Source organism: Poecilia mexicana, unplaced genomic scaffold, assembly GCF_051168715.1.
Source record: "Poecilia mexicana isolate PSO_F unplaced genomic scaffold, ASM5116871v1 scaffold_9, whole genome shotgun sequence".
In the NCBI taxonomy this organism is placed as follows: Eukaryota; Metazoa; Chordata; class Actinopteri; order Cyprinodontiformes; family Poeciliidae; genus Poecilia; species Poecilia mexicana.
In genome coordinates, this window is record NW_028263378.1 from 16,500,502 (window position 1) to 16,526,747 (window position 26,246).

The following is a 26,246-nucleotide window of genomic DNA, read 5'->3' on the forward strand; positions in this document are numbered from 1 at the left end:
AAAATTAGCCTTCATCTAGCACATGAAGTAATCTAACTTAGTGTAAGGATTATGACATGAAGGTGCTCTTAATCATTATAATGTCATCAGTCTGTCTTGACCATCAGCTATTTAATGGGTCAGAAACTCTACCATCTATTTACATTCTATTGAGTTAGAATATTTCCAAAGCTAATCACACTGAATCACTTAAAGATTTCTAATGTGGAGTAACTGTTGGGAATATACAAAAACCCATAAAAACAACAAAAAATAGTTGCTATGTAGTTTTTTTTATTTCTTTTGCAGACCTCACATTAGACCTTCTGCAGAATGTTCTATTTATGTTAGAAGATTTAAATATATTGGCACAGACCTCTTAGTGGTTAAACCTAAATTTAAATATTTATTAGGTTTAGTAAATTTAAACCTAATAAATTTAGGTTTAAATTTATTAGGTTTAATAAACCTAATAAACCTAATAATTTATTATTAGGTTTATTAATAAATTATTAATAAATTTATTAAAAACTGTCAATGTCATTGACAGTTTACAATGACATTGTAAACTGTCATTGTAAACAGATAGTTTACAATGTCTGTTTCAGACATTGTAAACTGTCTGAAACAGTTTACAATGTTTCAGACATTGTAAACTGCAGTAGTTGCATAATGTCCATAATTCTGCAGGAAGAAAATTGCAGAATCGCCTCTCATGTTTCAGTCCTTTTATACTGGAAGCACGTTGCAATGCAATAAATGCTGATAAATGCTTTTTACCTTACTTAATAATTGTGAATGTTTTAAAAAATTCTATTTTAAAAAGTTACTATCGACCCATTGTTGTTTTCAGCTGAAACTTTAAATATAATGTCAGACCAGAATTTGCTGGAAGCCACACACTACAGAAGAGAAAAAGAGATTGTTTTAGTACTTGTAATCAGCAACAAAATACACAGCAGAGCAATGTTAATAAATTTGGTAATAAAAGTTCCTAACGGTGGATATTCGATGCAGAATATCAGAAAATGATCTATTTAACGTTACTGGTCATTTATTAGGCCATAAAGTTACATACAATTAACTGTTTCTGTTTTTATCTCAGTCACGTTAGTTCCCACAAGTTTCAGCCCCTAGATGGCAGCATATCGCTACCGTGATCACCACTAATTCGTAGAAGTAGAAGTCTTTCAGCAGTAAACAGAAACGTGCTTTCAGTAATATGTCAACACCGGGTATCTGCATTCAGGAGTAAAAGTTACAATGTCGTTTGAAAACCTGATAAAAAGTCTTCAGGACTGCTTCATCACTGAAGATTCAACACCTGAAAATGGCTGCCAGACCCTCCAGCTGTTTGTCGATAAACTGTCTGAATCCTCCAGGTTTGTTAAGCTATTTTTAAAGTGCACATCCGCCGTCGGTTCTGTAATATAAAAAGCCAATTTGTTTGCACGGACAGGAGCAGCGTTAAGAGGAGCAAGGAGCGCAGTTTGGATGAGGCAGCCCAGCTGCTGAGGCAGATCCCAGAGGCACAGCTCCGTGGTTTGGAGGAAGAGCATCTCCTGCTTCTGGTCAGACTCCTCTTATCCCTGCAGCTGGAGATGGTCAGCATCTCCACAGCCTGTCGTAAGGTGGACCAGGTGAGCTCCACAGATTCCTTTTTCACTGTAAAATGATGTGGAAGAACTGTGATGTAATGAAAACTTCTGCTTCACAGATGCTGCAGCATTTGGCAGCAAAGGTGGACCACAAACTGGTTTATAAGGAGACCCTCCACAGTTTTCATGCCATAGTCCACAGTGATCAGGTACAGAGACCTTACTTTGTGTGTTTGGTTACCTTTTGCAATCATACCCTTTGCATTCATACTTTTGCTGTACCTCTTGAACTGTCGATGCATCTTGGCCTGGATTCCCTTGAAAAACAGGTTTTTAATCTTGGTGGATTTTTATCTTAGTAAAATAAAGATGAAATAAATCTAAAAAAAAATAAAATAAAATAAAATAAATTGTCTGAAAACCAAGTGTTACTTCATTTCCTCTTTAAAATTATGCGTGTCTTCTTGTTGATATGTTGCATAAAATACCTATTTAAAAAAAATTTTGGCTGTAATGTGACAAAATGTGAATGATCACTTCGCTGTCGGTCTTGGAAATGATTTGACTTTGTCTTCTTACCAGGTTCTCTCTTTGGAGGATTTGCAGAGAGGTGGGTTCACTGATGCTTACATTATTTTTAGTATGTCGCAGATGTAATGTGTAGACTTGTAATTATTTCTCCATAATTTTAGCATGCATGTACCTGGAGGACAGCGTAGTTGGTCGAGAGGTTTGGCGAGAGTCCTTCGTGCCAATGCTGCAGAGAGTATCTGAATCTCTTCCTGCTGTGCTACAGGAGGAATCTCGGAGAGATGGGCCGATCTGTTATGTTTCTGTCAAGGTACAAATGAAACATGCATCAGGAATACTAACCAAGAACAGCCATTATAAAACAACCTTAACTTTATTTCTAACATGTGAACATTCATGGCTGCAGGTGTGTCTTCAAGCGTTTCAGCTGTTGCCCAACGAAGCTGCTCCTCTGGTGTGGGAGGAAAACCACAGCAAAGAAGCAGTGCAGAGGATTCTGCAGGCTCTTATAGACATACTTGGACAGGTGTCTTTTCTTTCGAAGCAAATTGATCGACTTCTACGCGACAAACAAGTGTTGAAAAAGTTGCTTATGTGACCTGTCGTGCAGTGCTGCAACAGGGACACGCGTCTTTTGGCGGGCACAGCGGTGGCGATGCTGATCAACACCGCATCCGAGAGTACAGCTGCTGGAGCTGCAGCCTGGAATCTGCTGCAGGCCTCTCATCCACGTACGTAACACCTGCAGCATCATCATACCCTTTCAGTCTGTCATATGGTGGTATTTGAACACAATAAATTATGGGAACAATTAGGAGCAGAAAATGAAAACCGGTACTGGTTTTAGTTCAAATTGTTAAGGCGTCTTCATTTGCCTTTTTTTGAATCTTAAAATTCACGTCTCTCGCTCAGTGATCAATTTTACTTTGGACTTTATTGGTTTTCCATTTTTCAGTTTTGTATAATTTTGGCTAAAGTTTTGTAATTGTTTTATTCAGTTTTACTTCTAATGTCATCACAAGTTTCTTATCTTTTTCCTTATAGTCTTGATTAGTAAAGTTGGGTTGGCTGGAAGACATAAAGAACTGTAGAGAATACTGTTGTCTGATTGTGCTGATTAAGGATCATCTTATGTTAAGATCACTGAAGGTATTTTTATTTTTAAGTAAATCCCGTTGATTTAAATGTAATCTGTAGCTTAGATCTCAATTGAGAGCCAGCACTTCCAACACATCCAGGCAGAGACGAGAATGTTTAATGTGAAAAAGACAGGCTCCAAGAAGCTCAGCGTTTCCTCATAGGGGCACAAATTTGACCCGCTTAAGATGATATGCAAGGAAAATGTGTTTCGTGTCCAAAAATGATGGTAGAGCAAGATAATTGCTTCCCGTTGAGATTGCATGCTCTTTGTTCAGATAAAAAGAAAAAGTTATTTTGGAACAGTTACAGATTTTATTTGGAGTGGGACCTCAAAGCAAGAATGCAGAGTTAAATGAGAGTGCTGCAGTCTGCGGGTGATCTGCAGCCTCAGCATTAGGCAGCTGATTTTCTCCTGTGAAGACTGTTAGTTGATCTGCAAGCAAATATTTGGGTGCACACAAATGTAGGTCCACCAGGGACCTGTTTAAGATTTGGAACTAGAGAAGTTCAGACATAGAGTTTCTCATTGGAAAACCAGGAAACTTGAAACGTATTGTTCTATTCAACAAAAAAAGGTTGTTTTACAGGCACTAAAGAGTTACTTCAAGTGGAAAAAGTAAATTGTTTGTAAAGCCAAGGGTACTTTTTTTTCTTATATCCAGGACGATTAATTAATTAATGATGATATAATTAATAAAGAATTATAAACAGAAGCCTCAAATGGTAACACAAACCAAATATAACAACAGCATCATGATGTTTCTCCCCCACATCACTTCATGTGTGAGTTTATGCATGAACAGATTTAATCTTTGCAGGACCAAATCATTTTTACTCCAGACTCTGTGAAGTCAGGAGTTTTCTGACCGGAGACGTCTTCTTTGTGCTGCCTCTCAGAGCCCTGCCAGCTGACCGTGGGGGTCCTGCAGGTGACATGTGACCACGTAGGGAAGGACAGAGTGGACCGGCTGGCTGTGAGCAGAGGCCTCCTCACCTGCTGTCGACCTCACGTCTTACTAAGTCCGAGCCACGACACCACACAGGTAGGGAACGCTTGTGTGGGAGCACACGTCGGGATTTTTCATCATATTGAATCCGTGTTATCTTGTTTCTCAGGCCTGTTTGCTGCTGGACGGTTTGTTTCCTCTTGTTTATGCACTGTGTGAGGAGAAGCAGGACTGTCACTACTTTGCCTTTGAGGGTGAGCGAACTCCAGACTGCTTGTTTGTCTCTTTGACTGGCTCTGCTTTGTGCTAAAAGCCCAAAATCCCGTCGCAGTGTTAACAATGTGGCTGAGGAGAGCGAAGGAATGCGTGACGGATCTGTGGAGGATGACCGGCTCCCGCCTCCTGCCCGACGACAGCAGGCTGCTGCAGCGGCTTACACACATTATCTGGACCAATGCAGAAAGCCCAGTGAGTCACTGACGTTGACTTATACTCAGAAGGAACACACGGTGATTGGCATTTGGTTGCACATTAGGCTTTCTGGCTAAGTTATTGAATGTTTTTTTTTTGTTAGAGGTGCATTTGTTTCTCGTTTCCACTGTGTGCTGGTAGGAACTTCACCGCATTGAAAATAATCTTGTGATATTAACAATAACTGATATTGATTACAATTTAAATGTTTTGTGTGTGTGTGTGTGTGTGTGTGTGTGTGTGTGTGTGTGTGTGTGTGTGTGTGTGTGTGTGTGTGTGTGTGTGTGTTTCTGTTTCGGCAGGTGGAAGGGGTGCCTGAGTTTGCGAGCAGCGCCTTTACTCTCTTGCTGAACCTTTACGCCTTGGACTCTGAGCAGTTTTGTGACACCAGCAAGGCTTTTTATTTCACCCTGCTTGAACGATTATTGAAACTGCCCTGGGAGGCCAAAGCCAAATACCACCGCCTTTGCGCTCTGCTGCCTCATGTGGGAGCCGAGCTGGTGAGCATGTCATAGCTGTCGCATTCTTTACAACGTTGTTACTTTTACTTTCTGTGGCCCAGATGTTTGGCTGTGTCTCTGTAGGTGCTGGATCAATACACTGAGGTATCTCGCCATCTCCTGAAGTGCCTATCGACCAATCACCTGTCCCCGTGCGGCTCAGAGTTTTACAAGCGTCTGATCCAGCAGCAGAGGCGAGAGCTTCCTGCCTCACTCGCTGAAGTGGATCTTGCCGGGCGCTGGGCGGACAGCTGGCAGCCTCTCCTCCTGGAGGCGCTGACGTCTGAAGTGACTCTCCTACAGACCAACGCCTCAACACATTTACTGCCCTGCACCCTCCAGGTTTTCCCCTCGGCCGTGCATCACCTGCTGGCCTCCCTGGAGCCCCACGAGCCAGGCCACCTGCGCGCCTGGGCGTGCGTCCTGAGCTCCTACCGAGCCATCAGCGGCTGTTCTCCCTGGGCTCTGCAGGGCAGCTCCACCTTTAAAACCCTGCAGCTGGCTCTCGGGTCTGCAGACGACAAAGTGCGCCTGGCTGCCCTCAACCTGCTCTGCTGCAGCCTGAAGACCAGAGACGTCCCCTCTGCAGAGGAGATCACGATACTGAAGGAGTTTGTCCCCCAGAATATGAATTGCGAGTCCTCACCTTTTCGGCAGCACCTTCAGGCTGCAGTGAGAAGGTTTCTGGTTCGTGTCAGAGACGGCAGCTTGGCACACGTCAGAGGAGTCAAGGGCAAAAAGAAAGAAGATGTCAGCCATGAAAGCAGAAAGGATGTTCTGGAGCAAGGGATTGGTGAGGAGGAAAAAAAAAAAAGAGATGACGAACGTTTTGCTCCGAACTTTTGTCTGCTTTTTTTCTCGGGATTTTTCAGTTTTATATTCTCTGTTCAGAAAAGATGTTCTTTATGTCACGTAGGCTTTGTGGAGTGGTTAGGTGAGCTTCCATACGGCTCTCTGTCACCTGGACACAGCTATCAGAGGAAGAAGACGGCGCTGTTGTTGTTGTCTGCAGTCCTGGAGACGTGCACAGACACCTGGAGCCCCGACAAAAAGAAGGGACAGCCACCGGGTGAGACATTAGAAAACAACATGGAGCAACAGATGTTTTTACTCAAGCGCAATCAAGTATTCGTACCCATGGAACCAATGTTTGGCTACGTTGCAAACACAAACTTCAGTGTTTCTTAACAGGATCTTGTGTATTGAAAAAAGCACAGAGACGTGAATGCATTGTTTTATAGAAAAAAAAAGATAAGTGTGGCTCACCTGAGCATTGGATCTCTGCATCCTCCAATCTCCTTAATGATGAAACCGGTTATAATTACAGCAAACGTAGGACTTCTCATTGACTGTGCCAGACAGAGAGGACAGTGGGATTTCTTCTGCAGAACCAAGCAGCTGCTTCTTATCAGTTGTCTAGAGGATTCTACAAACGAGGTATGGCTCTCTGAGTGGAGTTAGGGGTTTCGCTCTATCTAAACTGGGTGAAATGTAACGCAAGAGCTGCTCGTTCCTTTAGATCAGGGAGCTCTCGGCCGGCTTGCTGTTGAGATTTTTCCCTCCCACTTTCCCTGCTGACATCGCGGAAGTCCTGGAGACGAGGAGCATGCAGCTTCTGCGCAGCCCGCGGGTGCAGGAGGCTCAGATGGGAGCGCTCATGATGAAGACGCTCCTCCAAAAGTAAGTCTCACCTCCTCTCGTGCCCTCAACTTGTAAAATTATTTGCATGCCTTTAGGTTTGTTTGTTTTTTTGTTTTTTTTCCTTCGCAACAACAAATGTTGAAATTTGAGGATTTTATGTGGAAGACGAGTACAATTTGGAGCATAATTGAAACCATCCGTCGCTGCGCATCTCTGTTGCGCACAACTTTGTGCATAATTTACATCAGTAATAAACCCTGACGCCTGTGGTTGTAGCGGAACAAAACGTGGACACATTTCAGAGGTGTGAACGTTATTCCACGTGCAACGTTGGTATGTTTGGGCGACGACAATATCGGCTGTTCTCCATGTAGATCAGGACATCGGTGCAGCCTGAGCTGTGCTGCCAACGCTGGAAGGAACCTGTGTGTGGTCAGAGTCCTGCTGTCAGAGCTGGAGGAGCATCATCTGACAGCCAAAGCAGACATGATGCTCTCTGCCAGAACCAAGCCTATTCACGGTGACTAACGTTCATTCGCATCGATGATGATGGGAAATCTTTTTTTTTTTTCTTTATATGGATCCCCTGAATCCCCCTTTTTTTTTTTTTTTTTTTGAAATGTTTCAGGAGTGTTGAGCGCTCTTCAGAGGTGTTTGCTTGAAGCAGCTGATGATATCTATGCCACACTTGACCGCAGTCTGATGACCAAATTGTTGGATCTGCTGGAGAATATTTCTCTGCTGCTGCTTGCGGTTCTGCATGGAGATCGCGAGGCTCGTGTCTCTGAAACATGTAATCAAGCCATCTTGACTAACGGTGAAATCTCATTTTAGATACATTTTTTTATTTTTAACATTGGAAACTGAATTGCTTTCTGTTTCTTAGATGCTCCCCCGTCCTTTTGTGACATGGGAAACGCCATCAGCTCTCTGATATCCCAACAGTCTGGAGGTGGCCCAACGGACGAGGAAGAGGAGGAGGAGGAGTGTGTCCTGCTGTCTGAAGAGCACAGCCTTGTTCTCACCTGCTGCTGGGTCTCTCTAAAGGTGAGACGATTAGGCTCCCCTTCTTGGCATCAGCCTGTGTTAGAGGATGGGAAAACTCACCGGTGTTTCTTCTCCACGTCTTTGCACCAGGAAACGGGAATATTTTTAGGTTCGTTGGTGGAGAAAGTCCTGAAAGAATCCAAGAAACATTCTGAGTGTCTTCTAACTAAGCGGGATTTAGTGAGGGCGTCGGATATATTCAAGGATATTCTTCTAAAATGCCGCCATTGGGTACGTTATTTTCAAAATACAAAGTGGTCAAGACAGTGGTCAAAAATGTTAAGGTTTTAATAATTTATTACACTGTTTGTTTTTTTTTGTTCTTTTTTAGGTCGGTATGATTAAATTCAACAAACAACTTTTTACGAGCAATTGATTGCATAACTTTGATTTTATGATGAATTTCCTCTAATTCCCACATGGTCAAAACTTTAGAGATGGACTCAAATATAGAGATGTTTAGTTAAATGTCTGTAACTAAGTTGTCCCTTAACGTTTTTTTTTTTTAGCTAACATGTGACTCAGATGGTCACATGTGGCTCCTAAGACCATCCAAAGTGGCCCTGAATAACTCGCTACTTCTACTTCTCTGTGTTTTCACTTTGCCCATTATACAGGTACATTAATGTACTGATCTTAAGTCTGGGTTAAAAACATACTTTTACTGTTTGACTTAAACCTAGCATGAGAATAGATGTGATCCTTTTTTATATATATTTTTCCTTTATTCTTTATTTTGACCCATTTTTTAGTTTCTGTACAGTTTCCAATCTGGATTTCTTATTAATTAAGAATAAATTGATTAATTTATAAGTAACAACTGGTGCACTGTTACCAGTTTTAGGAGTCTCGCCTTGACTCCTCCAAACTCACTTCCTACATTGTGATTCAACCCAGCTCAGTGTTTGTTTTCTCTGACTGTAAAACGTTTCGCCACAAGCCAAATATCAGTTGACCTGACTACTTTATATTATCAGTACTTACAATTGTTTGGACCAATAGTCTTGCAATCTCCAGACTTAATGTTTTTTTTTTTCTGCTCAGTTCTTCACTAAGTTCCTCACAATTTTTTTAGCATCATTTATTGAACGATTTATGTTGATAACAAAATTGTTTTCCAGCTTTACCTGTCAAAAGTAGCTCTAGTTGTTTGTTAAATAACTCCATCCTGGAGAAAACATGATTTGAATAACTCAACATGTTTTCAGAACTTCAAGCCAATCATAATTGTGTTTAAACGTCCAGCAACCACTTCATTTAAACTTAAAACTTACACTGGATTCCTGTGTAAACAGATGTTTCTTTTCTCACCAGGGGGCGGTAGAGGGCTGCGGTTCAGGCTTCACAAAGTTCTGTACGTCTCTGCTGAACAGCAGTGATCCAGACCTCAAGGATATTCCTGCCCAAATGCTGAGAGATGTAAGTAACTTTGGTTTTCTCTATAACTAATAAAAGACAACTGCTGATGTGCAGACTCATGTCATTTCAGGGACTGCAGGTTGTTCAGTGCGCTGGCTCCACGTCTGTGACCCGACGGGCAGCAGGGCTGCCCATGCTGATCCTGTGCGTTCTCTCGTCAGAGGAGGTCAGCAAGGCAAGGCCGCTGTTAGCGCTCAGTGTGCAAACCCTGCTGGACACCGCCAGACGTCCCCTCGATGAGAACTGGGACCAAACCCTGGACCTCCCACAGGTGTGTTGACTCTGCGAGCGCTGGCTGGTTGGTGCTGCTCGTAAAGAATCGGACAGACTGCGATGACCTCGTTGTCATTTTGTTGCACAGGTATGTGCGGTTCACACTCTGCAGGCGTTGGTGCGTGGCTCAGGTTTGGGGGCAGCTGTTCTTCAGTTTGCTCCCGCTGTAGCCGTCTTGTCTCTGACTCTGCTCCGATCTCCCTGCTGGGCCATGAGGAATGCTGCGCTGCAACTTTACAGTGAGACAGAAGCTCATTCGCTGCCTGTTCGATATGAGAGTTCTGCTCTGAATTGTCCATTAACCCGCCCGTGCTCCTCTAGGCTCTCTTTGCTCTCGAATGCTTGGCCAGCGGTCCGGCAGCGTGGAGGCTGGCCCCACGCAACACAGCATGTCCCCTGCTGCCTTCTTCTTTCACTACCCTACGCTTCAAGCTTTCCTCCTGGGCGAGCTGAGAGGGGCGGCGCAGCAGCTCCAGAGGCCAACCGCCGGGGCCAAGCTGCATCTGCAGCCCTCACTCTACCCGATCCTAACTCTGCTGGCCCAACTGCAGCCTGGCGTCCAAGACTCCTCAGAGTAATGCTTACACACCTTTTGACTGATCGGTCAAGTTAAATAGATATTCTGTAGTAGGAACTGCTCATTTTAACCACATTTTCTAAACTTATCGGTTCCTTTGCTTATTGTATCTAGTTCAGTGCATGGCCAGTATAAATCTGAGCTGCTGAGAGCAGAGTCCAAGATTTTACAGCAATTATCTGATTTCTTGGGAGTTAATGTAGACATCAAGTCCTATAAATGTGTGTCTTGTCTAGCCCAAACTAAAATAATAGATGTGCATTTTAGTGATTTTGGACCCTTTGAAGGTAAATTGATATTCAGACTTAAGTTTTTCAAACCTGACTTTACCAGAACCAGATGTGATTTGCAGTGCCACTCATCTGTTCTGTTCCGTTTTGGCAGCAGATCCCACATCCTCCTCTGATGTAGAGCAAATCAGCCTTGACACACACGCACACACACACACACACACACACACACACACACACACACACACACCAAACTTTCCAAACTGCCAGGACAGGAGATGCTTAAAACCCCTCAGATTTCAGACATTTAAGATAAAAATTCAATTTTTTTGTTAAATCTAAGATCAATATTACTTTGCCACCTGTGTTTTGTTCAGATGAAGCAAATCAGGGGTTTTATTTTATAAAGTTTTGTACATTGGAAATGGGATGTATTAGGCAGTGACCTTTTAAAAGTGCTGCCTCATTTTATTTTATTTGGAAAGTACTAGGAGTAACAGCTCAGTTTCCAGTCAGCGAAAGGTTTTGTTGCTTTGGTATTCATTGCAACAAATCAATAACACATAATTTCCGACTGTGAATTCTTTTCCAAGTCGTTAAATGATCTTATTCTGCACCTGCTCCTCTCTTAAGCTCGTTGTTTATGTGACTGAGTGTACATATCCTCATGTGTTTCCTCTGGCAGAACGTTGCTGGACTTCCTGCCTCCGTTACTCCAGCTATCTGCCAGTCCCATTTATAGTGTTAGAGTAATGGTCTCCAAAGCTCTGGTTGCCATGACACCGCCTTCGGGGTACTTTGACCTCCTCCTGAAGCTGACCTCTCAGCTCCCTGGTCCGCAGGAGTCCTGCAGCCACAACCGGCTCCACGGCCAGCTGCTACAGATGAAGGCCTTGCTGGACCGAGCCCTCTGCTCAGACAGGTGGGACTGGAATGAAGGAGGCGCTTAAATATTCATCAGCAACTTCCTGACTTTGAAACTCTGCCGTGTTTGTGTCGGTAGAGTCCTTTCTGACGACCTGCGTGAAGTGGTGAACAGGATCCATTCTTCAATGTGGCTGGGGACCACGGCTCAGTGCTGCCCCCTGGTGAGAGCGGCGTACCTCAGCGTGGCTGGGTCCCTGAGAAGATATTCCTGCGAGACTTTCCTGTCGCAGCTCAGTGACAGACTTATGCATGACCTTCACACGCCTCAGCAGGGTCTTCAGGTGTGTGACAATTGTACATGAGACACCGTGTGTGCTTTATGTTGTTTGCAAAGGACTTTGAAAACGGTTTTGTTGAGCCGGAGTAGATTTCTGACACCATTCAGCAAGCACTTTGAACTGCCTCGTTGCTGAAAATGTGCTGTATATAAAAATCAAATTACGTTTACCTTTTACCTTTACCTTTAAAAATGAGGATACCAATTATAGTCTGACAGATTTCAATCGTTCTTTTCTTTTAACTTTGCTCTCTGCAGGTTGGCTTGTCATCGTTCCACCAGCGAGCCCTTCACTTCCTCTGTGCAGATCCAAAGTGGGCTTGTCAGACTTGGGAGAGTTTTTCTGCAGCCTCGCCTGAGCTGAGGCTCTCGCTGGTCGCATGGTTGCTGGACAGCCAGGACTGGCAGCAAATCGACTTGAAAGAAGTGATCCAGAGGGTGTTGCAGGTCAGGCACAGAGCCGCTTCCAACAACTGATTGTATTTACTTGTGTTAAAAGTTCATGTAGGTCGTTAAGATAAAGACTCTGATTCATGCATGCTGTTCAGGATTTACCCGACTCTTTAGACATGGAAAAAATGTGAGACAGGCTATCTGCGGTCATGGGCCAGAGATAACCTACTGTTTGTTTATGACGCCCAGTAACGCGTTTAGCAGCACCAGTGTGATGGATTACCTGCCTTCCTGATCACGTGACGGTAATTTTTAAATCTTCTCTTTCTCCAGTCAAACTTGAAGGAGGCTTTGCTGGGCGACAGCGTGGATTACCGCACCACGTACCTCACAGCTCTGGTTTCTGTGATGGCCGGTGGTGGCTCCGCTTTACCTCAGCCGCTTCCCGACTCAGAACCTTGTTCGTCCGAGTGTTTGCATTTATTACTTCAGGACCTAGAAATCCAGAAAGGTGGACCAGAGTACCTCTCTCAGGCTCTACATGCTGCTAGCCTGCTGCTTTCCCATGTGTCAGATTTCAGGTTTTACACTGTTTTTTGTTTTGTTTTGTTTTGTTTTTTGTTACATATCAAGTCCTTATTTTAGACTCCCAAATTAACATAAATCCCTCTAACTTTGATTTTTATCCAATCAGCCTGAAGACGTCTGTGCTTCAGCGTTGGTGCAGTATCTTGGAGTGTCAGCGGGCTCCAGAGGCCCCTGAAGTCCTCAGGATAGCGTGCAGCGAAGCTCTTTGTGCAGCTGGGCTCCCGCTCATCAACAACCTCAGAGATCACAGCTCTCTCCCTGCCATCATGATGAGGTACGAAGGAAATCTGATCATGTCGGATAGCTTTAAATGACTGATTCTGGTTAAAATATTTTAAAAGGATTTTATGTGTAGTTTTCTTTTTTTTTTTAAACTGTGTAGGTTGATCAACACAGGCCTGTACCTGCTACAGGACCAAAGCCAGGAGGTGAGGCTGAAAGCTGCTCGTTTTGCCTCTTTGCTGCATCATTCAAGGCGAGGAAATGACCAGAGGAGTGTCTGCATCATGCAGATCAACCAAGCTCTGCTGCTCCTCTTGGACCTGCTGCTGCAGGAATGCTGGGATACTCCTGGTGCGCTGGAGGTGCTGCTGTCCCACCTGCCTCAGGCTGACCTCAGATCAGTGCTGAGAGAAGCCTCGCCAGCAAGAGGGTGTGTTACAAAACAGAATCTGCATGGCACCTTCCAAAAGCACTCAAGCGCCTTGAACCTTTTTGACACTTTGTCAAATTACGACCGCACATTGCAACATAACCCTAAACCCTGGAGCACCGCAGGATGGCACTGAATACAATATATGACACCGTTTTAGGATTTTGATGTTAAAAGACATTGAAAATAATGTATTATTTATATTTCAATTACACAATTGTGGCCTAGTTTCTAAAAAGGTTGGAGATTTACATTTCATTTCAATTACAGTTGTATGTGTCTTGGGACTTGGGGCTGGATTCTTTGCATACTCTTTTTTCCAAACTAAGTTAGATCGGAGGATTAGCATCAGTGAACATCTGTTTTTAAACCCTACCACAGTTAGACTTGTCTGGGCTTTGACTAGACCATTCTACCACATAAATACGTCTCGATCCAAGTTGTTCCCTTGTACCTTTTATGCTTTATGTTTGAGTTTGTCATGGTACCTCTGCCTCAGCAGCCTTTGCAACATTTAATTTACTAACTGAAAATTCTGAGTGCAAATGATTGGACTGAAGTTTATTCTGAACTTTCAAAGTAAATTGAGCTGATTACATAAGCATGATACATTTTTCTTTTCTTTTTTTTTTCTTAAAATATAAAATATTCATTTAGATTTTTTCCCCATAACACAGTTAGTCACCAATCTGTGTTGGTCAGTCAGCTAAAGTTCCATTAAAATACATTCAGGTTTTTGGTTGTAAGTTGACAGATGGTGCATAAAATTTGACGTGTAGTTATACTTTTCAGAGCATAGCTACACTATTTATACATTTGTTCAACTGAGCATTAATCATCAGCGTGTTGTTGCAGGAGTTGCAGTCTGTATGAGCAGGATGAGGCCAATGTGTTTGCAGAACCCTCCGTCATGTCTGCACACCTGCTGCCCTACCTGCTGCAGATGGCTGAGAAATCCTCTCAATCCTCTGCTCTGGCACAGACTCTGACTGCATGGGCAGAGAAGAACACTGCCCAGGTGCTGGATAACCTCACAGACTGTGAACAGCTCCAGCCAGGTGCGCTGTCATACATTTTGCATTAAAGTAGAAGAGCTGAGCTCTGGAATATTATCTGTTTTATGTGTTAAAGTAAAACTTTTTTTTATCTCTCTTTTTTTTCTAGCTGAAACATTGACTCCTTCTTGGTTGGCTCTCCTGGTGGATCCCCGTTTCCACTTTGCCCTGTGGGGCCTCTTCGCCAGAGCTGTCTTTCTTCTTCATCTCCTGAAAACCTCTGCTTGTCCTCAGCGTCACTGCGATCCCTTAAGCGTGCAGATGCGTTTGCAGACGGTTTGCACTCTTCTCACTCAGAATGGTGTTCATTTTACACCTGCCTTAACAGCTACTGTTTCTGTGGAAGAGCCACGACTGTGAGGGAGCAGAGGGGAATGGACCAGTGTGACCTGGGACAAAATTAGTTTTTGATATTTGAAGAACGGACATCACACGGTCTCACTCTTAAATGACGATTGCAGGTGCTGATGCCGCCGGACGCCAGCCCCTCGTGAACTTATGTAAGAGCGAAGTGGGTAGGGTTACGTTGGTGTCTTTCCTTGCCTAGCAGGGAAGAGACCCTCTGGGAATTGGGTGGGTGAAGCTTTATTCAGTTTCAGTGGCGTTACAATGGAGAGCTGCAGTCAGAACAACAGTGCCGGGTTATTTTTGCCCTGCTTTGTTATTGTGCTTCTCTCTACAGCAACAGCAGCAAGGCTCACATGGGTGCAGTGATGTAATGCAACAGCATCTGGAAATATTGCCTGCTTAGCAGCCAGTGGGGGTGTGTGATGTGTGGTCTAATTTTCCATTAGAGGCCTTCTGACTGGATAAGTGTCCATTTTCCAAACCACACGAGAGCTGAGAGCTGAGAGTTGGCTCCGAGGGATCAGATTGAGATCTGGTGGTTGGCCCATAACAGGCCACACGTTCAGAGCAGTCTTACGTCATCAGATAGCCCGCTGACAACCACCAGGATTCAAGAAGCACAAATGTTGAAGCTGTTTTAGTTGGAATTTGTCACAGAAATGAAATTTTGTTGCTGTGGAAAGTGGATCAGAATCTGTCTGTAAACCAGAAGATGTAGCGCTTTATCTCCATTTTTTTTTTCTCCCTTTCCTTTTTTCCTTGGCGCACTCAGTGCTCGCAAGATCTGTTGCATCAAAGAGTGCACGATTATTCAACAACTATGACAATATGCGAGGGTTAATGAGTCGTACAGAAATCTTACCCAAGGTGTTTCCTGTGATTTCCTCAAGGTCCACACCTAGTTTGCAGTAACGTCCCCCTTAATGGAGCTTGGCTTTTATTTTTTTTTGACAAAATTTAATATTTTGGTGAAGAATTCATCAATGGCATCCTGCATTGGTTTTTAGCAGCTTATTGTCTTATAAATTATTTATGTTTTATATTGTAAAACTGAATTAGCTATGACTATATAAGTATATTACTAATGATATTTTATAATAAAGTTTTGGTTCAACAAAATGTGTTTAATCTTGGAATTATTGACAATAATTAAGTGTGAATCATGAAATCAAAAGTTGTTGTTTTTTTAATTGCTGAAACCTGACCTTTTTTTCTCAGAATAATTTTAATTTCCTGAAGGTGGAGTCAGATTGTCTTAAAGTGGAAAAAGGACCATCTGGCCTGGTAAAAGCATTCCTACCGGAGAGTATGTGGAGTATCAGCAAGCTGCTACTTTACTGATTAACTATGACAGCAGGGAGAAAGGCCAAGTGCAGAGGGTACAGCCACTGTAATGATTTGTGTATATACGTGAGACATATGTGGGCCATGTGGAGCATGAAAGGAGTGTTTTTCCACTGGTTTAACAATGTGCCCAGTAAATAAAATGTTATTGTGAAATATTTCCATTGTGAAACTCAGCTTGTTCAATTTTAAATCATTTTCTAGTGCACGTTTTAAGATAGACTTTGCTGAAGGATAATCTGATCACTCTTTAGTGATGAACTTATATCAGCAGACATTATTTATTTATTTATTTATTTTACCCATCATCGTTTTCCAAGCAATGCTTTGGAAATGTCACAGTTAAGACTTTTAAAAGATGCACATTACACCAATGGAGACGCGTCGAGGGCCGTTGCGGCGCGGCGTGATTTGAACCGTTTTGAGCGTTTGACCGTCCAACTCGTCCTATGCTCCAGATAATAGACTTTGAATGTAAACCAGACGCTCCTGACGCTCAAAACGCGTTTGAGATTTGAGGTGAACTCGCCAAAAATGCACACAGCAAAGAGCTTGAAGCGTCAGGTGCGTTTTTGATGCACGTAGCGCGTTTGGTGTGAACGTACCATTAGGATTTGACTCAAATGGGGTTAAATTAAAGGGGTAGTAGTATTATGGCACATAGTATAATTCTCTAGCACAATCAAGCAACTATGTTAGTTTCAGTTATAAAAATGCTGTGTAAACATGGCTTAAAAGAAATTTGACGTCTTGAAATCGGGCCTCTGTCTCTTTAAGAAGCTCCCGCTCTTTTCAACACTGTTTGCTAATTGCGGCTGCAGCTAGTCTGAGGGAGCTGAGTAGATGAGTTGTGCTCTGTGAGGTGGAAACTCAGCTGGAGACTGCAACTCCACGGAAGAGCTTTGGGAGAATAATCAGGTCCGTTTAGAATGGCGGCCACCAGTGACGGTTTTGTTAATAATGACTATATTTCGTTGACAGCTTCAACCCCCTTAAAGAATGGAAGGCAATATGTACAACTCCCGATAAAGAATCTCAGAACAGACACGCGTGAGAGATTATTCTTGAGGCAGTGTGAATGTGAAGGAAATATCCTGCCGGGAGAGTTCAGAGTGTGTCGCAGCATACAGGACAGACGCTGTGTGTTTGTTCTGGTGATTGCCTGAAAACTGGATGGACATCTTTTTTTTTTAGTTCGTTTAGTTCGCTCTGGCTGAGTCACATGTTGGCTGGCTTCATTGCCAGCTACACAGAGAAGCAGCTAGGCTTTATTATCCTCTGCAGAGCCCACTTTAGACGGAGGCCTGGTAAGGTTTGCAGAGGGGAGTATGGGGAAGAGGAAAGCGTTTAGATGCAGCATGCAGATGGAGGCAGACAAAACTCCACGGTTTTAAATACGGAACTAAATGAATGTTGATTATTTCTCTCAGGGCTGAGATGACAGACTGTTTGGAGATGAAGTTCTTCATGAGTGAGAGAGAAAACACCGAGGAGTAGGAGGAGGAGGCTTTAGGACCTTGAGATTTGCGCTCCTCCCTCTTTTCCTCCTCCACTGAAGGCTGTTTACAAAGAAAGCTTCTGCTCTGACAAAAACAAGGGCTGGGACTGAAGCGAGAGGAGCAGTGTGTGTCTGATGCATAGGCTCCTCACCAATTTCGATCCTCCAATTCTTACAAATTCTTACTTTTAGAAAAAGGAGGAGGGGGGAAAAAAATCATCATGTTGTCGGTGAATTCAGCCCGGCAACTTTCCAAAATGTTTTTTTCTTTGCACATTGTTTTTCTGAGCGCGGCCATCGTGGAAGGCAGCACACCGAGTGGGGGGCAAAGAGGTAAACCTGCTCATTTTGGTCTGTTTTTTATTATGCTTTTATGCTCATTTTGTGTCGGTAACAGAATTAAGTTCAGGTACTTAAAATAGCAATAATATTTTCTTAAGAGTCGCCTTTGTTGAGTTTTAAAACAGCCCTAACAGTTTTGATTGTACATGTTTTTACCCCCCTATTCTCATGTTTTATTTCTCAGACTGTGTGAGATCCAGAGGTTTGGACTACAGAGGAGAACAACAGAGCTCCTCCACAGGTCTGACTTGTCTGAACTGGATCAACACAACAAGAGACTATGATGTTGAAATGCACCCAGATTCACAGACAGGTAAACACACACCGAGATGTTCTTTCAAGCTGCATGAAAACTGCACTTTGATTCTAATTTCTCCTCGTTTTGCTGAGTCCAGTGCCTCTGAATCTGATCACATTTGAAATGTCACATGTGTTGATGGTTGCAATAGTGTCCTCAGTGCAACAAACAAGTCGAAACGTCTGTTGATGTGTCAGCCTGATAAAGATGATAAATAGAAGCAAAATAAGCAAATAATTTTGATGTGTAGAACAATAACTACATGGATTTACAGCCTGTACTCCAGAGAGGAGTCTGTCTGTGTTGTTAAATGGCCTCTCTGATGCAGCAGATGCTGTTTCCATTGTTTGTGCTCGGGGCTGTGCTGTGATGAAGTGCTGTGATGAAGTGCTGTGAATAAGTCGTGAATCCAGTGGTTTATCTACTGGAACAGAGACGAGGCCTGTTTTTTTCAGCGAAGAATCAGTAACAGAGCTCTGCTGCTTCTGTCGGCTGCTCTGTAGGTGCTGGAGATCACAATTGCTGCAGAAACCCGGACGCCTCTGAGGGGCCCTGGTGCTACATTGCAGCCCCAGATGGAACAATCCAGAGGCAGTTCTGTGCAATTGAGACGTGCAAAGGTAAGCAAACGCTGCACCCAGTAATGATTAATGTGTTTGAGTTATGTGCAGCGTATTGATTAGTTTCAAAAGACAAGGGATTTGTTGAAAACTGACTGTACCAATAATGATTCTTTCATTTGTGGGAAATTTCTTTCACAGAAATGAAGAACCTTCTTTTTCGCAAATAGGCTTCACAAATAAAAACTGCGGTTTTTGAAAAAGTGTAGAACAATGATTTATCAGTCTATACATTATTTTTATGCTGGTTTCCCATATTAAGTGGTTCTAATGCCCCCCCAGTAAACACATTAAAAGCAGGGAACTGAATCAAATACTAACTTCATGGTCAGTCATGTTGTAGGGCCACATTGTACTAAGTTCTTCCGTTCCTGTAGACTAGACAGCAGAACAAGTGATGGTAAACCGCACGAGACATGGCTGGATTGGCACCCTGGGTGGGGAGTCATGTTGCCTTTATTCAAATCCATCACTGTTCTGACTTCTCTGAATTATCCACAACACAGTCTTCCAGCTCAACACAAAAAAAGTTTCAGTCAAGTTGTGAACTCTTCCCTAGCTCGATGTGGAAGATCAGACAACTTTCCTTCAGTTCCATTCGGCTTTTCAAACTATGAGCTGTGGTAGGTCAGTTGGTCGGAGTTGCGATAAGTCATGTATGCTCTCCTTTGTTTCTGGCTCCTGGCTGACACCAGCAGAAGTCAGACAATAACAAAGCTGCGCACATGGAGGGGGGGAAAAGTTCCGGCTTTGACCCAGCCCCGAAGCTGCTCTCATTGGCGCAAAGGAGCCGTTTCCTCTTGGAGACAGCAGCTCATTGGCTGCTTCGGTTCATGGCTTCAGGCCTTTTAACTTTGGTTGAAGTCGTAAACAACCCTGAGGGAGGAAACTGAGCAGAGACTTGGTGTGCAGACGTTGGAGTCTGTAACTCCCATCTTATGTTGCTCTTGACTGAGAGTTGTGCATGTTTATTTCCGGTCCTCTTTTTTTTTTTTTTTTTTTTTTTTTTTATAGAAAAAAAGGAGAAAATGCATCCAACAGTCCTCTCAGCAGTGAAGGTTGGAGCAATAATTCAGGAAGAGGCTCAGTTTGGGAGGGGGTTTGCGTCAGCACTGATGCTTGCAGAGCGGCGATAATTAGAAACCACACAGTCTGGATGACGCACTTCCAGTTGAGTCTGAAAAGAATAACGGAGGCAGAGATTATTCTAGCAGAAGCAGTGTCCTTCTGAACGTCAAAACAGAACATTTTAGCAATATCTGAAGAGTTCTGTTAGTATCCATAATTCATGAAGACCGTTGTTTTGCTGTAGTGACTCAGACTGCATGCAGGACTATCATGAAAATAGAAAAGAAGAATTGTATCGATCCTGGGCCAGGGATACTTGAGATCTGCCTTTAATTCTAATTGGAAAAAAACAAACCAGTTTGCTGTCAAACTGAAAAGTCCATCTAGTGGCACTTTTCCACTAGATGCTGGAAAAGTGCCTCCAGTATGATCTTTGGTATATGTAGAGTATGCATCAACTGGCATTAATGGTATAAATTTGCCACTTATGTCAGTTGTATGTGTTTAACATTTTTGAATTAGGACAGGTGTTTAAATGTGTCATTTTCTTCCGTCTCTAGAGCAAACGACAGCTGCGCCAGCTGAGGTCGGGTCCCTCAGACCTACAGAGATCATTTCCTCCACGCAGAGCTTGCAGGCAGCCTTGCCGGGTAAACAGAGAGAGGTTGCTGCTGTGCAGCCAGTGATGGGCATCAGCCAGAGAGTGAGAACAGGACCTAAACAGAAGAAGGACCTGGGAACCACTGGTACGGTTTTCTTCTTAAGAGTCCATGATACACGTCCCGTGTGCTTGCTATTTACACAAATCTGGAGCTTGATTTAGTTTTAAGTGATGCACATGAAATTCAGGGCTTTCCTGTTTTTGCAGGCATGGTCCTGGGCAGCCTTATGATGGCAATTATAATCATCCTTGGAGTGGGCATCACGCTTGGCTACTTTTATAAAAGGTTAGTATTTAAAACTTAACATTTTCATATCATTTTGGGTTTTGTGTTTGAAGTATGTCTAATTCAAATACATACTAGGATAAACTAGAACTCTTCTGGTGTCTTTTATGAAGAATTTCTATTAGAGGTGGACCGATGGCAGTTTTCTGGCTGAACACCGATTACCGATCTTTAAAAAGCCTGACCTGCCGATTCCGATATTGGAAGATACCTTCTTTTTTTTTTTTGTCTGAAATGTCACTACGTATTGCAAGAAAGTCACAGACTTGGCAACAGTGGGGTGACTGCTGTTAACTGCAAATGTACAGTCATGACCTGGAGCCCCAGAATGATCAAAATCTGTGCCTCTAAATCGGTGCACCGCTAATTTCTATACTCAAAGCCAAACATTGTTGCTGCAAAGGCTGCACTGCTTTCCATTAATCTGCCAGCCCCTGCCTGTGCCACAGTCATGTGCGAACTCCCCACTGGTATTTTTCCAAAAACATTGTGCAACAATAACACCGTCTCACCGAGTATCAGATTCACAACAGCACCAGTGTCAACGGCTTAGATCACATTTACAGATTCTCACACACTGAAGCAGCAGGTTGATTCATCTTTTAATCGGCTGTTCAGCAGAATCTGCCAGTTGAGTTCACAGCAGTAAGTAAGTAAAAATCATTTTGTTCTCCACAGTAACACATTTTATATAATATATAAAAACATGTGTTGAGAAAGTTATAGGTGTCTTTTTTGCTAAATCGCAGAGGTTTAATTAAACCTCAGGCTTATAACACGAACCCCTTTTTTTAAAGCTTAGAACAAATATCCTCCACATGCACCAGTAAGACCAACAATGGATAAAATATAACCACTCAGCTTAGCAGACTTTGATTCTGTGAGAGGGGAAGGGTTCAGGCACGATGGGGTTAATGGGTAGAAAAGCCTCCTCTTTCACATCTCTAGTTATGTAACATGGGATATGATGGCCCAGATTATCTGAAAGAGGGTACGGAGAGTCCCAGCAGAACAATCCAAAGTACCCTCTCGGATCTGAGCTCGGCTGTCTCATCTTATTAGCAGAGCTTTCGTCATAGACGTCTATTTTAGGAGGAGATTATTAATAAGGAGGAGAAGCGTGTTATGTCAGAGGCCTAATACTTGTCCTCAGTGTCCAGTGTCATGCTCTTCAGGAATTTGATAGATGAGCAGGTGCTATGGATCTAATATTAACTAGAGATGTACTGGGTAGACTTTAGTGGCCATTTTCCAATTTTGGCAAAGTTTTTATTTGCTGATATTGATCTTTCTGTGAGAGTTGCAAGATAAGAAGATGACAGGTTAGGATTCATAAAATTTCTTCTGGCATCACTTAATGAATGCTAGAAGAATTCATTAAGTAATTAATGTTATTGACTAACATTAATTAGTGGATAATTAATGTTAGAGGAGAGACAATGTCAGGTCATGTGTTAGAGAGTAGCCACTTGAAAACGGGTTTCTTTAGCACCTCGGAACTAAATGTGTGTGCGACTCGCACAGTGGAAGCAGTGGTTTCTGTGTGTATTCTCTATAGAGACTTTTTACCTTAAGATGAAACATTGGATTGTCCATATCCTTCCTGTTATCTGCTCAAAGTCTTGCTCTCACAATTGAAGGAACTGCAGACATGTTGTGGCAAATGTGATTTCCTTCTAAATGGCCCTCTGCATTTTTTTGATACTGAAAAGTAGCTAACTTTGAGTTTTCATTAAGTATCAACAGTCTCCCTATCAAAAAAAGTTGTAGTTAGGACATTCTCGCGTCGCTCAGATATGGAGCTTTCACACAAGAAAAAAAAAAATCTGATTGTTGAATTCCCAACTTTAGGCCAATCAAGCTGAGAATCGTTGATTTGCTGGTTCCTGCTCATTTTTCTGTGAAATCTCCCGTTTCATCGATTCATCTGCAGCCCCAGTAATGAGGACGGGCTGTAGACTGTGGGTGAAACACATTTTTAAACAAAGGTATAAAGTGGATCGGATAGGCGTGGCTTGGTCACCACTTTAAGCAGCATATCAGAAAGAGCGTCTCCCAGATGCCCAACGCCCATGTCAAGCTTAGAGATTTACAGCCAGGATTAAGTCTCAGGCTGTTAATTATTTCCTGACAGTGGTTACTAATGTAATAAATTTAGATTTGTCTCCCACGCCATCACTAAACTTTTCTTGCTGATAAAAAAAACTTTATACTTTATTTACTCGAAAAACTCCTAGATATCCGACAGCTGAGAATTCGGGAATGCACTGTTTTTCTTAAACGGAAACAAAATCATATTTCTACTCCCTACTTCCCCAGGTCAGATGTGGTGTGTTTAGGATGATGACTTGAAAGCTTGTTCTCTTAAAACGCAAACGATGAGCAATGTAACGTAATTTAAACTTCCCCTCAGCTTGAATTTCTTGATGAGGTCAACAAGGATTCTTCCGTTTCGCTCCCATTCATAATTTCAATTGAAAATTTGAGAAAATCCATTCCCCACGGCTCCCGCTTTGATTCGCGGCTTCAGCTTAGCAGCTCGTTTTGCCAAACAAAGACTAAAATAGCAGGAACAAAGCTGGCGTGGGCTTTTTGCTAAGCAACAGGCTTCAGAAAGTTTCTGGAAACAGTCTGGCGTAAAGCAGAGGAGTGAACAGATCCCCGATGATGGATGGAGTTGAAGGCCGTGTTGTGATGGCCAAAAGTTGGAAGTGGTTGGCTGACGGGAGGCGTTTTCACTGAAAAGTTTGTTTTGAATCCAGAACAGCAGAAAACCACTGAGCGTAGCTTCTCACCACCCTACTGCTTTGGAAAAGATAAACTCTCCCAGTCAGATTTTCTATCACTCATCAGTCCTTGGTGTTTACTGGAAATCTGCCACTTTTCCAGTTTTCTGAAACAAATAACAGCTTTAAGACCACAGAGGGCTGAAGGAGACCGTGAGCTGCACCAATCAGAAGTTTTTGGCCTGTTTCTGATCTGTGTTTTTTTTTTTTTTTTTTTTGAGAAGCGTTAACATGCCGATGCAGATTAAGGCTCGTTATTTAACAACTACAATATAAGAACGGTAGTCTAAACATGTCTTCAGCCCAGATCCTATAGAGAACAAAGCAAAGATGTGAGATAAACGGATCAAAGTTAAGTTTTGTCTTAAACGCAAAACACTTTGGCTGACAGCTAAGGTTGGACATCACCCTTATAACACAACCTTCACCTTTAACATGATGGTGGCAACATTGTGCAGCGGGGAAAAGAGAGCTGGACAGATTTGATGAATGTTATTCTTCAAGATATGAAAATGCATGCCACACTCGCACACTCTTTTATTTGTGAAGAAAAAAAAAAAGAGACCAGTTTATCCTTTTCCTGATGAAAAACGTGTTAAATTCTTATCATGTCAGTATTTTCCTCCTCTTTTGTGTGTTTTCAAATGACATAACTGTGTTCTGTGTTTTCCTCTTCAGGGGTCAAAACCTGAAGAAGCAGCATGAGCAGCGGCGGTACGAGCGTGAGATGCAGAGGATCTCCCTGCCCCTCTCAGCCTTCTCCAACCCCACCTGTGAGCTCATAGACGAGAACACCATCGTGATCACGGCCGAGCACGAGACCACCCCCGTCCAGGAGGGCGGGGACCCGCTCATGGGTCAGCACGCCGGTACTCCTGGAGCATGAGAGGAGCATGGGTTCCTCAAACTGGACCAAAACCGCTCCCACGATCCCCATCTCTCCTTTCCGCCTCCCTGAGGGAGCTCAAGTTTCAGAAGAGTCGGGGAGCAGCGTCGGCTCCAAAGACTAAAACTGCCTGCTGTGTCATTTGTTCCCCGTTCTAATCCGTTCATTTCTTTCCCCCTCCTTAATAAGTGAGACACGGGTGTTCTTCAGTAAAACAGAGACGGTGGTAACAAACTAGAAAAACCACTAAAGTGTTTTGTTTTCTACAGAATAGTCTACCCTCAGTTTGAGCTTTAAGTCAAGTGGACTTTGACTTCATGAGTGTTTGTTGGAAAGCGGGTCTGTGTACAAAGACGATTGTGGAACGGGGAGATTTCCGCTATGTTTTGTTTTTCTTAAAGAGGCGAGTCGAATTTGTCAGGCTTTGATTTGCGTGTCCCACTGGCTGTGCCGCGGGAGAACAGAAACATGTTTAGTAAGAGTGTTTTTTTGTTTTTTTTTTTTTTGGTCTCGCAGGCACACCACTGACACAGATGTGTGTCCATAAATGGTCATGCTCCTGTGTTGCAGGATGCGTCATGTAAACAACGGCCCATGAAAGACTGAAGGAAGAGGCCTCCAGCTCTGACACTGCCTTAGCATGATATGTCTGAATGTATCCTGTTTGTTCTGATAGCGCTCTTTGGCAAACAGAAGAAGACTTGCCCCCTTTCATCCACAGGTTAAGGAGTGACAGGAAAATACAAGAGTTCTCTCGGTACGCACGAGACACACTAGTTGGTCCTCAGGAGAAGACGGCGCCGCCACGACACACAACATAAAGAAAGCCTGGATTCAGTCTCAGCAGTGTATGACAGTGTGCTGCCTGTAGATTAGCTTCCTGCGTTGAGTTGTGCGTCTCAGAGTAGACATTTGGGAATGGAGTAGAGCAGGAACAACCCCACAGTTTGGTGTTTCTTAAAACAGTGAAAAACCTGATTGCATGTGCATGACTATCTGCTGTATGTTTGTCATTCAGGGACCATAATGCATCCCATTAAACAGCACTGCAGTTTTCATTAAAAAAGAAAACAAAAACTTGTATATAAGTAGAAATCATCAGACAGGGAAGGTTTTAGTTTGTTCCTTTTGTTGCACTGTTACTTCCCGATGGGTTATTGGTTGTCATGTGATCGCTCCAGATGATCTGGTAGTGTTGGACCTTCACCTGCAATCATTGATTGCTGGTGTTTTTTTCTGTTGGCTGTAATAGATTTTATCATAATGCACTATGAGTACTGGTGTTCAGCATTTGATTTTTAGTACTTGTGTGACATTTGTTGTTGCTCAGACTGACATTAAAAACACAGACTCTACAGTGTAATGTCTTTTCTTTCGAATAATAAAAAAGCATAGGAATGAATATTTCTACTGTTTTAAGTGTAGTTGTTGCGGTTGTCATGACGAGAATGTAGCACTAGCTCCCTCTGGTGGCAAAACAAGTAAAATGAATAAAAGCGTCATTTTTAAGATATGACGCCTGTTTACCAGACTACATTTTTAGAAATACTTAATTTTAAATCTTTTATTCATTTTTGATTTATTTTTGGTAATTACCGTGTGGCGGAAAACTGGCAAAATATGCCAGAATCTGTGGCATGACTGTTTGAGCTCCTTTGCTAAAAACAAAATAGCATTTTAGCCTCTAGACAAGCAAAACAGGAAGCTACATACGGCTAAAAACTTGCAACGGGTTCCAAGTACGGGCTGCATGTTCTCCCTGTGAACGCGTGGGTTCTCTCTGGGTACTCCGGCTTCCTCCCACAGTCCAAAAACATGACTATCCGGTTAATTGGTTTCTCTAAATTTGTCTCAAGGTGTGAGT

At 43.0% G+C, this 26,246-nt stretch overlaps 2 protein-coding genes across 3 annotated transcripts; both read left to right on the forward strand.

Annotated features, from left to right (window-relative positions):
* The first annotated feature begins 1,173 nt into the window (after positions 1–1,173).
* On the forward strand, positions 1,174–15,712 carry LOC106918077 (tRNA (32-2'-O)-methyltransferase regulator THADA). 2 transcript variants are annotated; one of them, XM_014987550.2, is made up of 31 exons: positions 1,174–1,361; positions 1,439–1,619; positions 1,697–1,786; positions 2,160–2,187; positions 2,270–2,418; positions 2,515–2,634; positions 2,719–2,839; positions 4,146–4,291; positions 4,365–4,449; positions 4,527–4,663; positions 4,969–5,166; positions 5,251–5,959; positions 6,083–6,235; positions 6,494–6,603; positions 6,686–6,846; positions 7,182–7,327; positions 7,436–7,600; positions 7,694–7,854; positions 7,945–8,085; positions 9,169–9,273; positions 9,344–9,544; positions 9,635–9,785; positions 9,868–10,120; positions 11,039–11,275; positions 11,357–11,561; positions 11,816–12,004; positions 12,284–12,531; positions 12,645–12,812; positions 12,921–13,190; positions 14,046–14,248; positions 14,355–15,712. In XM_014987550.2, the coding sequence occupies exons 1-31, from the start codon at positions 1,243–1,245 to the stop codon at positions 14,603–14,605; spliced, it is 5,601 nt and encodes a 1,866-aa protein (XP_014843036.2). In that variant the 5' UTR covers positions 1,174–1,242; the 3' UTR covers positions 14,606–15,712. The 2 variants fall into 2 exon arrangements, with proteins under 2 accessions (XP_014843036.2, XP_087864999.1); XM_088008873.1 differs by having other exon boundaries at positions 5,251–6,235.
* Positions 15,713–17,363: 1,651 nt separating this feature from the next.
* On the forward strand, positions 17,364–25,737 carry pik3ip1 (phosphoinositide-3-kinase interacting protein 1). Its single transcript, XM_014987562.2, has 6 exons — positions 17,364–17,768; positions 17,962–18,090; positions 18,579–18,695; positions 20,324–20,509; positions 20,632–20,710; positions 24,175–25,737. Exons 1-6 carry the CDS (start codon positions 17,657–17,659, stop codon positions 24,380–24,382), a joined length of 831 nt encoding a protein of 276 aa, XP_014843048.1. The 5' UTR covers positions 17,364–17,656; the 3' UTR covers positions 24,383–25,737.
* Positions 25,738–26,246: the final 509 nt, after the last annotated feature.

Coding starts and splice junctions, on each gene's coding strand:
- LOC106918077 (XM_088008873.1), top strand. CDS start 1,243: ATGTCGTTTGAAAACCTGATAAAAAGTCTTCAGGACTGCTTCATCACT. Junction 1,362..1,438: donor AAACTGTCTGAATCCTCCAG/GTTTGTTAAGCT, acceptor TTGCACGGACAG/GAGCAGCGTTAAGAGGAGCA. Junction 1,620..1,696: donor CCTGTCGTAAGGTGGACCAG/GTGAGCTCCACA, acceptor TCTGCTTCACAG/ATGCTGCAGCATTTGGCAGC.
- pik3ip1 (XM_014987562.2), top strand. CDS start 17,657: ATGTTGTCGGTGAATTCAGCCCGGCAACTTTCCAAAATGTTTTTTTCT. Junction 18,696..20,323: donor TGCAATTGAGACGTGCAAAG/GTAAGCAAACGC, acceptor TTCCGTCTCTAG/AGCAAACGACAGCTGCGCCA. Junction 20,711..24,174: donor CTTGGCTACTTTTATAAAAG/GTTAGTATTTAA, acceptor TTTCCTCTTCAG/GGGTCAAAACCTGAAGAAGC.